The sequence below is a fragment of the Xiphophorus maculatus genome, chromosome 22 (genome assembly GCF_002775205.1).
Source record: "Xiphophorus maculatus strain JP 163 A chromosome 22, X_maculatus-5.0-male, whole genome shotgun sequence".
NCBI classification, from domain to species: Eukaryota; Metazoa; Chordata; class Actinopteri; order Cyprinodontiformes; family Poeciliidae; genus Xiphophorus; species Xiphophorus maculatus.
The window spans coordinates 12,351,680-12,365,363 of NC_036464.1; the positions used below are offsets into that span (position 1 = coordinate 12,351,680).

At 36.5% G+C, this 13,684-nt stretch overlaps 1 protein-coding gene and 1 long non-coding RNA gene across 2 annotated transcripts; both read right to left on the reverse strand.

The window, feature by feature from the left end:
- Window positions 1–4,063: 4,063 nt before the first annotated feature.
- fam83b (family with sequence similarity 83 member B) lies at window positions 4,064–11,996 on the reverse strand. The gene is made up of 5 exons (XM_005811895.3): window positions 11,311–11,996; window positions 9,353–9,826; window positions 7,855–8,019; window positions 7,171–7,295; window positions 4,064–6,845 (listed from the first exon to the last, which is right to left on the reverse strand). The coding sequence occupies exons 1-5, from the start codon at window positions 11,368–11,370 to the stop codon at window positions 4,916–4,918; spliced, it is 2,754 nt and encodes a 917-aa protein (XP_005811952.2). The 5' UTR covers window positions 11,371–11,996; the 3' UTR covers window positions 4,064–4,915.
- Window positions 11,997–12,111: 115 nt separating this feature from the next.
- LOC111606677 lies at window positions 12,112–13,339 on the reverse strand. Its single transcript, XR_002752211.1, has 2 exons — window positions 13,229–13,339; window positions 12,112–12,952 (listed from the first exon to the last, which is right to left on the reverse strand). It is a non-coding gene; the product is annotated as an uncharacterized LOC111606677 (long non-coding RNA).
- Window positions 13,340–13,684: the final 345 nt, after the last annotated feature.

Genomic DNA, 13,684 nt, shown 5'->3' on the forward strand with positions numbered 1-13,684 from the left:
TTCAGGCAGTGCTGTGCTTATAGGGTTATGACTCCTGCTGTGTTTTCAACAAAGTCTTGCTGCTCTGTGGTTTGCATTTTGGAAACAGTCTCACTTTAAAAGTTACACTTTTTTGGCTTTGTTGATTGTCTGCACAAATGTAACCCTGCCTTATACAGGATTTTCTGTGACCTCACGGATGCAACTACATCATTTTCTGACATGTCACAGTTTGTGACACTGAAGGCACAAAAGGCCTCAGAAATTTAAACTTGCCTCATTCCTTTTCCCTAAGACTAAAGAAAAGATCATTTTTAATTCAATCTGCAATTTTTTATAGAAAAGAATTAGACAAAAACTACTGACTAATGACTTCAGCAAAACAAAATCCTTTTGGGCATGTTTACAGCTGATTTTAAATACATTTGCAATTTTTTTTTCATATATATTGGACATGATGTAAAGACTCCAAGTATTGAGAACAACACATGGTCTGCCACAGGATTTGTTGATAAGTATATACAAGAAACGATTTTTGTTTGAACATGCTTCTAGGTTTGCCCTTGTTTTTTGCACTCTGCCATGGTCAGCATCTCAAAATGTCAAACTACACTGTCTGAAACAATCAAAAGGGAAAAGGTTAAATATTTTTGACTTAATAGTGTGGTTGTGTCTTGGTGTGAACGCGTGTGGGGAAGCATTAAAGAGTCTGGCTGTGCTGAGGTTGATCCTCAGTTGTAGCATCACATACACAGTGGAGCAAACTAAAAATGAAGAAGACTCTAATAAGGCGTGAAAAAGCTTTGTACCTGAGTAGACTGGCCAGATTGCCCTGGAGAGAAACTTCACTGTGAGCAAGACGTAAAATGGCATAATATGTAAGGAGAAAAGAGTTTGGGAGAACTCAATAGGGAAAAACAGTGTTTTTCAAAATTTCTAGCAAAACAGGTCCTTGATGGACAGGTTAGTGATGGACAGCAAAGGCTATAATTTAACAGTAATGAACCAATTAAAAGTATTTTTTTCTTGATATTGGCAGAACATCTAACCTCAATCAGTAGCGAGACAAAAGACAGGTTAATGGAAGAATAAAAGGGGTGATTCATCTCTGAGACCTATTGGCACAGGCCAATTTTTACATTAGAGAAAATAAATTTAGGTAAATTCTATGATTTACAATTTTCTACATTCTTGGAAAAATACCTCTACATTGCAATAATAGATGGGAGCCTGAGGTCCACTCTTGTGACGTGAAGTGTCTTTTAATTTGGAAAAATTGGATTAGGTCAATACATTTGCCACGTTTAATTTGCTAAAGGCATCAGCATTAATGAAGGGAGCCAGCAAAGTTTATGTTTTCAATATTTATCAAATTAAAGCTGAGAAGAATGTTGAAGGCTTCCCTGGTAGCCAGAGATTTTTGTTTATTTCAGTTTTTTCCCACAGATATGTACAGAGTCAGACTGTGTGTTGTATGAAAAAAGGAGAAAGGTCAGTTCAAGTTCTCTTTTTGCTCCACACCAAAGCCAAGTTGTTTCTTATTGTTGTTGCAAGGAAACAAGCTGTTCCATTGCCATGCAGTTTAACGACTTACGCTGTTACTCGTATTATATCACACTAAATAGGTTTTCAATAGATGGATGTGTATTAAATTATTTGGCAATTTCTTTGGATTAGAAAAAATGGTTTTGAGCTCTGTCTACTGTGTACTGTCACTTATTGAAATGTCAAACCATCTAGACCCACACCTAGTGATTTTCTGTGGAGACTTTGTTTCAGTTTTTCTCTTGACGTCATAAAATATAATTTTTTTGCATGTTCTCTAGTGGCTTCAGCCTTGAAAGCATTGACAATTCCAGATTTTTATTTACTTTTTTCGGCCAACAACCTTAATAAATTTTGTTGGGATTTATGTGAAAGCCCATCATAAAAGTAGTACATAATTCTGAAGTGGAATGATTGTGACAAATTATGTTGCCTTTAATTTTTTTTGCTTTAGGACAGTGCAAAACATACACTATAAGTGAAAAGTTTGGACATATCCAGAACTTTCTAAATGGCTTTGAAGACATTTTTGGACTACGGGAAGATGCTTGGGATGATTACTGTTTATTTTTTTAAGATTGAATCAAGCAATTGCATAGACTATAGCACTGCCTTGTCCTGCTGTTCGATCCTTCCCACTAAAAGTTCAGGATAAGGATAAGGACTGCATATAAATCTAAAAAGTAACCAAACAAAATAAGCTTTGAGTAGATTTCATCATCCTGTAATGTAGCATTCTATATGTCAGGAATCATCATTTGCACCATTCGGCTGAAAGTGATATAGAAAATATATTTCTGACAAATTCATCCGTTTTATACATGCTCATGTTATTTGCTCCTGCTTATATTTGCTGTGCAACAAAGCAGCTGGAACAAAACTTTTATATTTTCTGCTGGCTTCCTTTCAGTAACTAAGCAATTAAATGTGTGGCTTTGAGAAAACATGAGTAGCACTATTTCAAACAGTGGATGTACCACTAACATCATACATCTTAATTTGTAAACTGGAAATTGGGAAAACTGAGAATGTTGTTTTGTTTATTCTCCAAATTCTGGAGTTATAGACAAGCAACTCTGAGATCCAACTTCCAGTCTGTTTATTTTCAGTTTCTCTTTTTTTTCTTTTTTTATGAACTGGAGCTAAGAAGCTAGACTCACGGGGGGGAGAGAGCTGAATGACAGAAGCTTGTGTCCCAAGGCAGGGATTTTTCATCCCAGTGTTTCACCAGAGCTGATTGAGGTTTATCTCTATAAATTTCCGACTGCTGTCACATGATATCGCCACTAGCTGGCTTTCTTTTTTTCTTAGGAGTCTGATTGCTAAGAAAACATTCCTTTGTTTCTGATGAACACAGGATCTCATATAATTTTCCTATGATTCACCATCCTCAATTAATATATGTAAAGAAATGACACATGTTGTTTAGTTGTTTGAAACGATGTGTGCCAAAGCAAATTATTACAGTTAGGATCTCAGTTTGTTTAATTCGGTTTTGTTCATTTCTGTCTTCCGTAGTTCTTTTTTTTTTTTTTATCAGCTCAGCCGTGTTTGTGTTTTACTTTGGCTCAGTCCTTTCTTAGTTATTCTAGTATATTATGTTTATTTCTTGTCTCTAGTTATTCCTTGTTACTCTAATTGTGTTTCTTAGCTCTAGTTTTTCTTTAATGTTAGATTCATTTCTTTGTCTCTTGTGTACTCTAACCCTAACGTCCGTGCCATTTACTGTCTCCTCACACCTGCAACCTGTAAGCTCATCAGCCCAAACCTTTTGTTCCAGCATTCACCATCACAGTGTTTAAACCCTTCTCTTGCTCAAACTTCTTACTGGTCAGTACTCTATTTTCTCTCTTTCCTCTTCCTGTCCCCTGCTGGTTTGTTCATTGGATTTATGGTTTTCATTCTGCTGAAACATTCTGCCTAACACAGTGGTTATTTGGTGTATGAAGATTTTAGTCTTAAAGTTGGATTAAGGCATGATAATATTTTCCATTGGTGGGTGTGCCGTGGTGGCGTAGGGGTCAGCGCGACCCACATTTGGAGGCCTCAAGTCCTCGACGCAGCTGTCGCGGGTTCGACCCCCGGAGCCGGTGACGTTTAAAGCATGTCTTCCCCCCTATCCTTCCTGTCAGCCTACTTCATAAAAAGGGACTCTAGAGCCCACAAAAAGACCCCCTGGAGGGGTTAAAAATATATATAGCCTATATATATTCCATTGGTGTACAATTAAAAGCTCCAAGTTAAGCCTATTCTACTGTTCATTAACTCAGCAGGCAAATGGGGTATAGAAAATGAATTCCATGTGCAAATGACATGGCATCATAAGAGAAAATTTTATCTAAAGGCAAATGCTACCCTGGGCAAAGAGCAATTTCACCAATATAAAAAAGTTTCACAGCTAATAATGTATGGGCATATTAGCATATTTACAAAATATTGGTGAACTACAATGAAAATGCTCGTCTATTGATGTTTTAATGAGGCCACAAGTTATAAATCACTAGCCACCAAAGAAAAACATTTAAACTTACATTCAAAATTCATTAGAAAAATGTTTACTGAGATAATAAATAAACACAATAGAAAATAAAAGAAAACTTTTCCAGACTGCAGTGTGTTTACTATACAGTAACATTGACACACAAACCCTCATCCGCCCCTCTACAAGACATTCATTTAAAAGTGCATTATCTCTGAGCACATTCATTTCATCCCCTAAGAAATAAAAACTGTCGACATCTCTAAAGTGAAGCTAAGACGTACTCTTTCTTGGCTTCTCATGTCCGTACATACAAAGAGTTTTCACATTACGGTGCACCATTCTGTAAACAAAGTAATCCCATTACTGAAGTCCCTGTTGATTTTTCATAAAATGAATGGAAGATTAAGAATTATTTAAGAAAAGTACACAATGTGCATTCCTTCTCACAGTATTGTGCCCTACTTCACTGCATTGTGAAGCTTTTTTAAAACATAGACTAGTAAGAAATGCTTGTCCGAATGTCTGATGAGTTTGCATGTCTATTATATTTTTTTATGTCTGTACATGGAGCAGCTGTCAACCCTCAATAACACAAAGTCTATGCAGAAATCAGTGAGGTATGTTCACCCTGCACAGCTGCAGTTCCAGCAAAAGAAAAGATACATATGTGACCTGACAAAATGACCATCTGCTAATGCAAATATTTTTGACAGCATTTTAATTCATGGCAGAGCAAAGACTGAGGTGGTATTTCTAAATCACTAAAATCTGTAATATACATCAGTGTACCCTGTTTTATTATCATTTTTCAATACAAAAGGTAAAAAATAATATCAAAATACTTGACAATCTAATGGGCATCAACAATAGGCAACCTATGTAGCTTGAGTGTCATGAAAGCAGCCCTCACTATTTGTTCTTATTTAACAAATTTCCCACTCTGTGGAAGAATTTCTCCAGCTTGTTCTCCTGGTGTCCACGTGTTGCCTGATTGTGGCTGGCTTCGAAGGCTGCTTCACCTCTCGGAAGGCTTTTGGACTGTGCACGTTTGGAACCAGGCAACAAAGAGCTATTCTTTTCAAGTGAGCAGAAAGGTTCAAACCTGCTGTACACACGATTCTCAGCTGCCGGCTTAGTGTTTCTTCCAAGAAATGAGGGTTTTTTCTGTATGGTAGTCTTAGAGGGAGGGTTTACTTGGTGATCTTGTTGTTCTTCTGTTTTGACTTGTGGCTTTTCAGACTTTAAATGGCTTTCTGGTGATGACTTGACAGAACTGGTTGAACTTTGCTGATGTTTTCCTCCACTTTGAGTTGATCTTGCGTCATCATCAGCTGTTAAGGTGTCACTGCTTTCACAAGAATTGAGACTTGCTGTCTCCATGGTTCTGAAATCCTCTTTCCTCTCTGGTATGTTCAACAAAGATTGAATTTTCTTGGAGCTATTCTTTGGCATGGGCTGAGAATTCATACTTTTGGATTTGTTTGCCAATTCTTTGTTACTGAGAATAAGGGCTGCTGCAGAGACAGTCCTGGTTGGGGGTTTGTGCCAAATACGATTATTTGGGCCCTTTTTGTCTGCAATATTCTTAACATCATAGTGGGACAGAGATCGTTGATCTTCATTCATGCTCGTTTTATAACCACCATTCTGAACAGGGATCTCCGCAGTGCTCCTGTTTACTTCTGTCCTGACAAAATGTCCATACATGTGACCCGAGGTTTCATATGGGTGCTCCGTGCTTGACCTTGGATCAGCCACACTGTGCCTCTTCTGCCAACTGTCTGTCAACATGTCTGGGTTTGTAATTATCTGCCCATGTTTACTTCTGCTTAAACTGGAATATGTAGAGTGGTGAGAGTTTTTACCTGAGCTGTAGCTGTCAAAGTTGTCTAAAATTTGCAAGCTCTTTCGCTTTAACATGATTTCATTGGTGTTCATTCTGTTCTCAGCTGCTGCAGCATCCCACTGCATTGAACTGTGGTGCAGAGGAGCATTGGGTGTTGCTGAGTAACCAGTAAGGCATGAAGAGGGGTTTATTAGTCTGCTTGGCTCTAGGATTTGTGGTATGGGGCACCTGAGAGCAATCGAGTTACGCATATGTCCCTGCATGAAGGAGTTAGCTTTATCCACGGGTTCAAACTGGTCTAGATAGTCAAATGTGTCTGGAGATGGAGCATCAGGATTTTTAAGATAAGATTCAATCCTCCATGTGCGCATGAACGACTTTGAAGTTTTCTCCAATGTTGGCAAGTTTTGTTGCATGGAAAGGACTTGTTTATCAAGGCCATTATAAGACTGACGCATGTGTTGACCTCTGCGTATTTGTTGTACTTGCAAATAATTATCCATTGCGTAATTGTGTGGTAGAATGCTAGAGTCTCCATGGATATTCCAGTTGCTTCCTCTAGGCCTCATGTTCTGTGGGATGCATCCATCTTGTGTTTCCCAGGCGTAACTGTGCCTTTTACACAAATTCATCTCATCTAGGGTTTCAAGTTCCAACTGTGGTGTCTTCTTAAAGGGACTAAGGAATTTACCATCCTCTTTAATGAGCCTGTCTCTTGTCCCAGATTTCATTTCACAGGTTTTCCAATTTACTACATCCAAGGAATGCCTCATCTGGTCATTTCGTCCAATCTTTGGAGCAGAATGATGTCTCGACAACATATGCTGCCCAAGAAAGCTGATGTTGTTTGTCCCTTCCAATGGGGTACCGAGCTCAGCTCGTACCATCGACCGGGCGTAAAGTGTTCGAAACTCCTCATCGTAGGACTTTACAAGCCGGCCTGTGATGACCTGAACCATGCTCAGATGGATCTTCTCAAAAGACCAAGAGAAGCTGTAACAACAAGACCAAACAAATCTTAACTTATTTGACTTAGAGATAATAAAAAAAAAATCCAACTGTTCATTAAATGCAATTAATTAAATGCTTTTGGTGCTGGGTTGGTTTTTACGACTTTTTAAAAGCTTGGCATAAAATAAACAATTACTAAACCCTCAAAAAATTATTCTCAGAAGTACAAGATCTAAACTTTTTCACAAAATGTCGGTGAGAAATTATTTCTACAGTGTTTGAACTCTGACATTGAATGCATTACTATGTCTTGTGCACAACGCAGCACATTCAGAAAGTTTCCCAGTTATACTGTTACATTATTTACCTGTACGAGCCATAAATTGCTGTGTGGCAATCGATTAAAAGAAACCTCTGCTCCATTGCTCCATGAAATTTGGCTCCTGATTGACAGAGGTAGTCCGGACCGTTCACTGTGCGCACCCTCATGTTCTGTTGCCAGAGAAGTGAAAGGATCATGTCAGCTTTAAAATCACAACAGCTAACAACAAACAAAAGTTCATGTAAGGCCTTCTGCACAATATGTTGCCTTCAGTTTGATGAGTCACTGAGTTCCTGTTTTATTGGCACGTAATGTGCTCTCAAAGGGAAATTTTAAGGGTGTGTTTGACACTTTTGAATACCTTGGTAATAATTATTACTCCACCCCCCCAAAAAAAACATGTATCATCAAATAATCATTCCTCTTGTCATGTCACAAAAGACGAGACCTGTTTTGCACAACAGTTTTCCAGCTTTTGCAGGCACAAAACGTAAGTGGTGAGGTTCTATACAATGTACAAAGTCAACTATCAGGCAGCAGGCATCTCTCTCTTTCAGTTCAGTTTGGTCACATCTAAGTAACGTGACAACTTAGATGTAATTTGTGAACACTGACACTGTTCAAATTACATTTAATTTGAACAAATGTAATTATATATATATAGACATAGCAATAAATATGTTCCGCTTACTGGCCATTTTTTACATTTTACATATTTTATGAACTCACTCTTAGCTGCTGTAGTTTGATATCGTGATCATCTGCCATCTTGAGGAAGCTTTTAAAATTGTCGTCATCTAACAACACGTAGACCGACACACCTCGCATAGAAGCATCCACAATTTCTTTGAAAATATCAACATCTGTGAACTTGTCCATCACAATAGCAATGACCTTCAAAGAGAAAGCAGAATGAATTCAGAATGAATATGGAGCATTTTGTCATTCAATTGCAATTACATCTATGCATCTGCAAATAAATTAAAACAGGATCTAGCACTAACAAATGTACACATGTTCTAACATCAAAGATCAAATAAGGACATGCAATGTGTATTGCAAACACAGCTTTATAGTAAAAAAGTGAAAGAAGCATGTCACAGAATATTTATCAATACCAAAAGCATTTACTATTTCAGTTAGGAGAGATTTCAAAAAATTGTTTTTACAAGTTCTTATTATAAAACTTGTAAAAATTTTATTTTACCCCTGAGAATAGTGGTAAAAATGGTGTTTACAATTTATTCCTGTTTTTGTGGTGAAATTATTGGTTAAACTAAAGTATTTTCTTTTTGTTCAGTACACACAATTTGACAATAGAACACATACAATTTGATTTGTTAAATTTTAAAACCTAAAAGTAATTGTCATTTTAACTATAACCCCTAATAGATATTAAGTATTAATAAAAAAAACTAAGTGTATTTAAATATTTTGATATGTCTGTCAAACATTTGATTTAAACTGGATGAGAAATAGTCACAGAAATTTGAGTTTTGAAAGCTCTTCGACCCATTTAGAACAAGCCCTTTTTTGCTTTAAAAACTTTGTATTTCAGCAGCCAGAGGTGTTATAAGTAACCTCTAGAATATCCAAATCTTACACAGTTTTATGAAACAGAATTTGTTTCTTATGTCCTCTGACTAAGTCTTATGACGGTAACTGAGAATTTGAGAAAGATTTGGCCTTGCGACTTTGTGGCATTTCTGGAAAATGGTTCTTTGTGTTTCCTTAAGAAACAAAGCTGTAGAACCAGATATTTCCTAATCCAGCCCAGAAGACACTCCCTTACTCTGAAATGAAGAGCAGCAGTAGTCAGCAGCAATCTGGCTGCATTGAGGGAGGGAGAGCTTGCAACATACTTTGGACAATCACAGAAACAGAAATTTTAGGGTTTAAATGGAGTTAAGATTGATGTTGATTTACATTGTTTATGGTTTTGTACTGACATTAAGTCAGTGGACAATAAGTCCAACTACTGCAGTTTATTCTGATATAACTGCTTCGGGGCTTAAATGGAGAATTCCATGCAAAAAATCCTGAATGGGTGGTTTTCAATTGAAAAGCATTTTTTCTTACAAAAAACTGTGTTTAATGTGGATGGTGGACACAAACCGTAGAAAATCCATATTGTAAAACAACTGCTTTAAAGTGGAAAGGGCCTGATTTTTTTTTTTTTTAGTTCTGCTGCCTCTGTAAGTGTACAGTTGCAGGCTGTTTTAATTACCGTTCTTGCATCCTGAATATGCTTCCGGATCACCTCCTTTATGGTCGGGTTATTGAGTCTAGGTGGATGGTAGAGCAGATTGATATTAGTTGGATGTTTTTCATGCTGGACATGTGGCCAACCTAAATCCAAATTTGGCGTTTCCACATCTGAGTGAGTGGGCCAGTACGTCCCAGATGACGACTGGTTGTCTGTTGGGTCAATGATTTCTTCTGTCTGGTTTTGGGATGGCAACTGTTCTACATTAGAGGTGAGAAAGACAATCTCATCTTCTGAGAGGAAGCTCACAATACGTTCTTCTTTTAGGAACTCAGAATAACTGTCTCTGCCGTCTTTAATAAGACGATCGATGGCCAGGCGATATGACTCTTTATAATGAGGCTGGACAAAATCCTCATGTTTAACCTCGCCTTTCAGTGATGACACCAGGGAAAACTCTGAAGAATCCATCTCCCCGGACTGTTTGTTTACGACCTGTTGAAGGTAATAGAGACACAAGGTCCTGTCAGTGAGCAAACATCAAAACAAAATAAAAAATTCTGGTGCATTTATGGAAAAAGGGATGTTGGTGTCAATTTCTTAAATTTTCTTTGTTGTGCGAAATGTTTTAATTGCAGTCTATTCAAGTTGATTATTTGATTTGGCAAAAAAAAAATAAGAGTTTTAAATACAGATAAATTAAAATGGTGACAGCCCAATCCAAATGTAAACAAACATTTAAAAACTTAAAGTATAACAATGGAACACATTTGTATTTTAAAAATAGAAAGAAAAGAAATAGATCTTTGAGAATTTTTTTTTTTTTTTTAAATAGCCTATCATTCTCAAATACAGCCAAATCACATGGTGCTGTTGTGGTATGTCAACTACTGTTGCACCTAAGAACAAATAAATAATCCTGGCTTCAACTAGAAAAGCAAAGTGCGGCGAGGAATATTTGAAGTACTCCAACTTTACACGGAAGTGGGATACTTATGGCTGAAGTGCGACCATCAGTCCAGGAATAACTTTGACCCAAACTTAACCACGTTTTCATGGCAAGAGGAAGAATCAGTGGAATATAACTGCTATGCTCAATTACAAGCTAATTACCATTAGATATGCACATTGCTAATTATATATTTGTGCATTTTATCTATGTTTATTCAAACTCAATGTGACTACTGGCAGGTATTTCATACACAGCAATCTGTGTATGAAAGAATTAATAAGATACAAACAATGAAAAGTACAACTAAACATATTATTATTGCTTCAAACACTTTGTTTTGGACATATGGCAGCCATCTTGGATTTGAATGATTTAAGCTCCCTAACTTTCCCACTTGAAGTTCACACCTCTGGGGATTTTTTAAAAATTATACAGAACTCATGTATTCTGTAATAGCGAAAAAGTATATAAAATTTAAAATTTTTAAATAGTCTGTTTTTCATTCCCACAAATGTAATGATGAGTTTTTATTTTATCTCTTATCTCTCTGTACATTAATCTATTTTTTTAACATGTTCATGTTAGGCTGAAGTAGTTGCCAAAATATACAAAGCTGATCAGCAGATTCAACATTCATTCAGAGTCTGATCAGTAATAATCAGACGGATTTGAAGCCATTGACATTTTCTGACTATTTAGCAGAAAATGTTGAACTTTTCTTAATGAAAATTGTTGTTTGACAAATAAAACTTGCACTTTGAAAAACCAAGATGTAGATGTGAAAGGAGCATGTAAGCACATATTTTAAAATGTCAAAAAAACTGTTGTAGCAGCATTAATAAATTTTATCCACTAATTAAAACACAACCTAGAGAAAGACTCTTTAGTCACACATTTTATTCCAAACTCTCACATTCCAGGGAAATAAGTTGCTATATTTAAAAAAACAAAAAAAACTTTTTCTTCTTAAAGAGTCCCAAAGCACAAAAAAGTAGTCATAGGAGTGCTATGTTCAACAATGACTTACATTTTGATAGTGACCTTTGTGGAAATCCCCAAGACTGCTCGTAAAATATCCCACTTCCATTTAGCTTGTGTCCAGTATTGGGGAGGCTTCTGAGATCCAGCTGGGAGAGACAAAGACAGGAGGCATCTGAACTCGATCAGCAGTCTGAAGTGGGAGGGCATGGATTCCTGTTTCAACATGCAAATAGTCCGGTTTGAAACTGGCTCCTAGGCAGACATAAACCTGTTTGAGACATTAAGCCACTCCCCATCTTGTCTACAAGAACAAAGTTCACACTAAGGAAAGTCAAGATAGTGACGACATGAGGTTTTAGTGAATGCTTCAGCATTAGTTCTGTCAGCTGCTTACACTGTTCTGGGACTCCTGGAGATTAAATCCATCATCCGTGACCTAATAATAACTAGTTAAGGTAGAATTTAGTTAATTTTATCAATTTTATCACCTATTTATCTCAGTTGCAAACATTTCCTGGATGAGTACACAGTCTTTTTCCATTTTGTTTATTAGTTCTTGTTCACTGGAGTGTGCAGATGAGAGATAAAAATGTCAATTTGTGAATTCTTGTTCAGCATTTTGTGCCCTAACTGTGTCAATACTTGGACAAAGAGTTTCTTTATATGAAGTCTGTATTCTTCATGGGAAGTTGAGGCTTTTTCACTTGATGTGACTTTATGGGAGCCACAGAGCAGAACGATAATGCAAGTTATAATTTTTCCACAGAAAAAATCTGTATCATTGTAAAAACAATAAATGGTCGAAGTGTTAGTGCATGAATATTTAGAGAAAAAAAACAACATTTTATTTTGTAGATCTTTACCTGTAAAATAAAAATACCATAAAATTTGAGGTTACACCATATCTAAACTTGAACATTTTCAAGAAGTAAATTTTGAATACATTTATATGCAGGACAGTATATTTTGTCAGAGCCAGCCTTGATTTAACACAAAGTTCATTAAACATGGTTTAAAACATTCAGATATGTTTTGATTGAAGAATCTCCGGCAATACATTTAATCAAATGTCATCAGCCATAGAATCCCTACTTCTTACAAAAATGCTCAATATCTGATATTAAGTGTAAATTGTTTCCTTTAGATCGAATCAAAGCTCATGCATAAAGGAATACAAAGCCTTATAGCAAACAAAGGATAAAAGGAACATTACCTAAACTCAACAACAAAAGGTCTGTCTTGACTTTATTAATGGAGTTTATTTATTCTGCTACTCAAAAGGCAAGGCATGGCAGATTATTTGTATTGCACTTTTCTGCAGGAAAGAAATTTACATTCTAAAAAAAAACAACAGAAGACACCTTGTAAAATGAAATTGCATTCTGCATGCTTCAAATGAATGTAACATTATCTTTCTCACAATAGTTAAATTGAGTCTGAATTAGTTTTGTGTATCTTCTGTAAAGGCCTCTACAGTAAAACATGTCTAAATTAGACATAACATAAGAACTAAGCTCTTATGGGCCTCATTTTCCAGCCTAAAAGAACTTCTCTGCAGATCCTTAATGCAATTACAGAACAAAAACCTGGTGTGGTATCTGGCACCAAAATGTTTGCAGCAGATCCTTTCAGTGCTGTAAGATGGGACCTTCGTGGATCAAACTTGTTTTCCCAGAACATGTTGACACCTGTTGAATTGGATAAAAATCTGAGAAAGTTGGAGGTCAGGTCAGAACTTCCTTTTGAAGTAACCTAAGAACTTTCTGTAGTTTGGTTAAATTTCAAGATAAGGTTTCATTTTCCTTAGTCTATGTCATAAAATAACAGACACAGACAAACCCAGAGCAAAAAAAAAAAAAAAAACATGACTCAACATGTTACATTATACCTGTAGAACAGGCTGCTTTGAAAGACAGCTGTTCACAGAAAATGTTTTAACAACCATGAGGTGAAAAAACTCTTACCCCGTCTATATGTTATCAGCCCTTGAGCTTTTTTTTATCCTGGGCAAGCATGCAGGTTTTGCATTTCAAAACTCTCCACAGGCTTCATATAACATTTGGTTAAATAACACCTCACACATTCTCAACACCCAATAAAATGCCCTGGGAAGTCACAGTACAGGTGGTTTATGCAGAGACTCCTCCTATCTGGAGCTTAAGATTCAATTCAATGATTAGTGTGTGAATGTGTTTGGTGTGTGCAGGCGTGAGTGAAAGAGTGTTGACTGGAAACCTTTTGGGTCCTCTTGACTTGGTGAAATGCTATCCAAGAACAGGCCATTTACCATTATGCATATTTATAACAACACTTTGACATTTTTGAAAAAGCAGAATCCTTTCTTTCTTTGAAAACAAAATCATTCATTAAATTCCTTTTAAAAATGAGCTGCTGCAATTTGGGAGTTATATAAGATGGCA

What these genes read in the sequence shown, in the direction of transcription:
- fam83b (XM_005811895.3), bottom strand. Translation starts at nt 11,370, where the DNA reads ATGGAAGTGGGATATTTTACGAGCAGTCTTGGGGATTTCCACAAAGGT. An exon ending in ACAAAGGTCACTATCAAAAT is followed by an intron (nt 9,827 to 11,310) that starts GTAAGTCATTGT and finishes TACCTTCAACAG; the next exon opens with GTCGTAAACAAACAGTCCGG. An exon ending in TCAAACTACAGCAGCTAAGA is followed by an intron (nt 7,296 to 7,854) that starts GTGAGTTCATAA and finishes CTCTGGCAACAG; the next exon opens with AACATGAGGGTGCGCACAGT.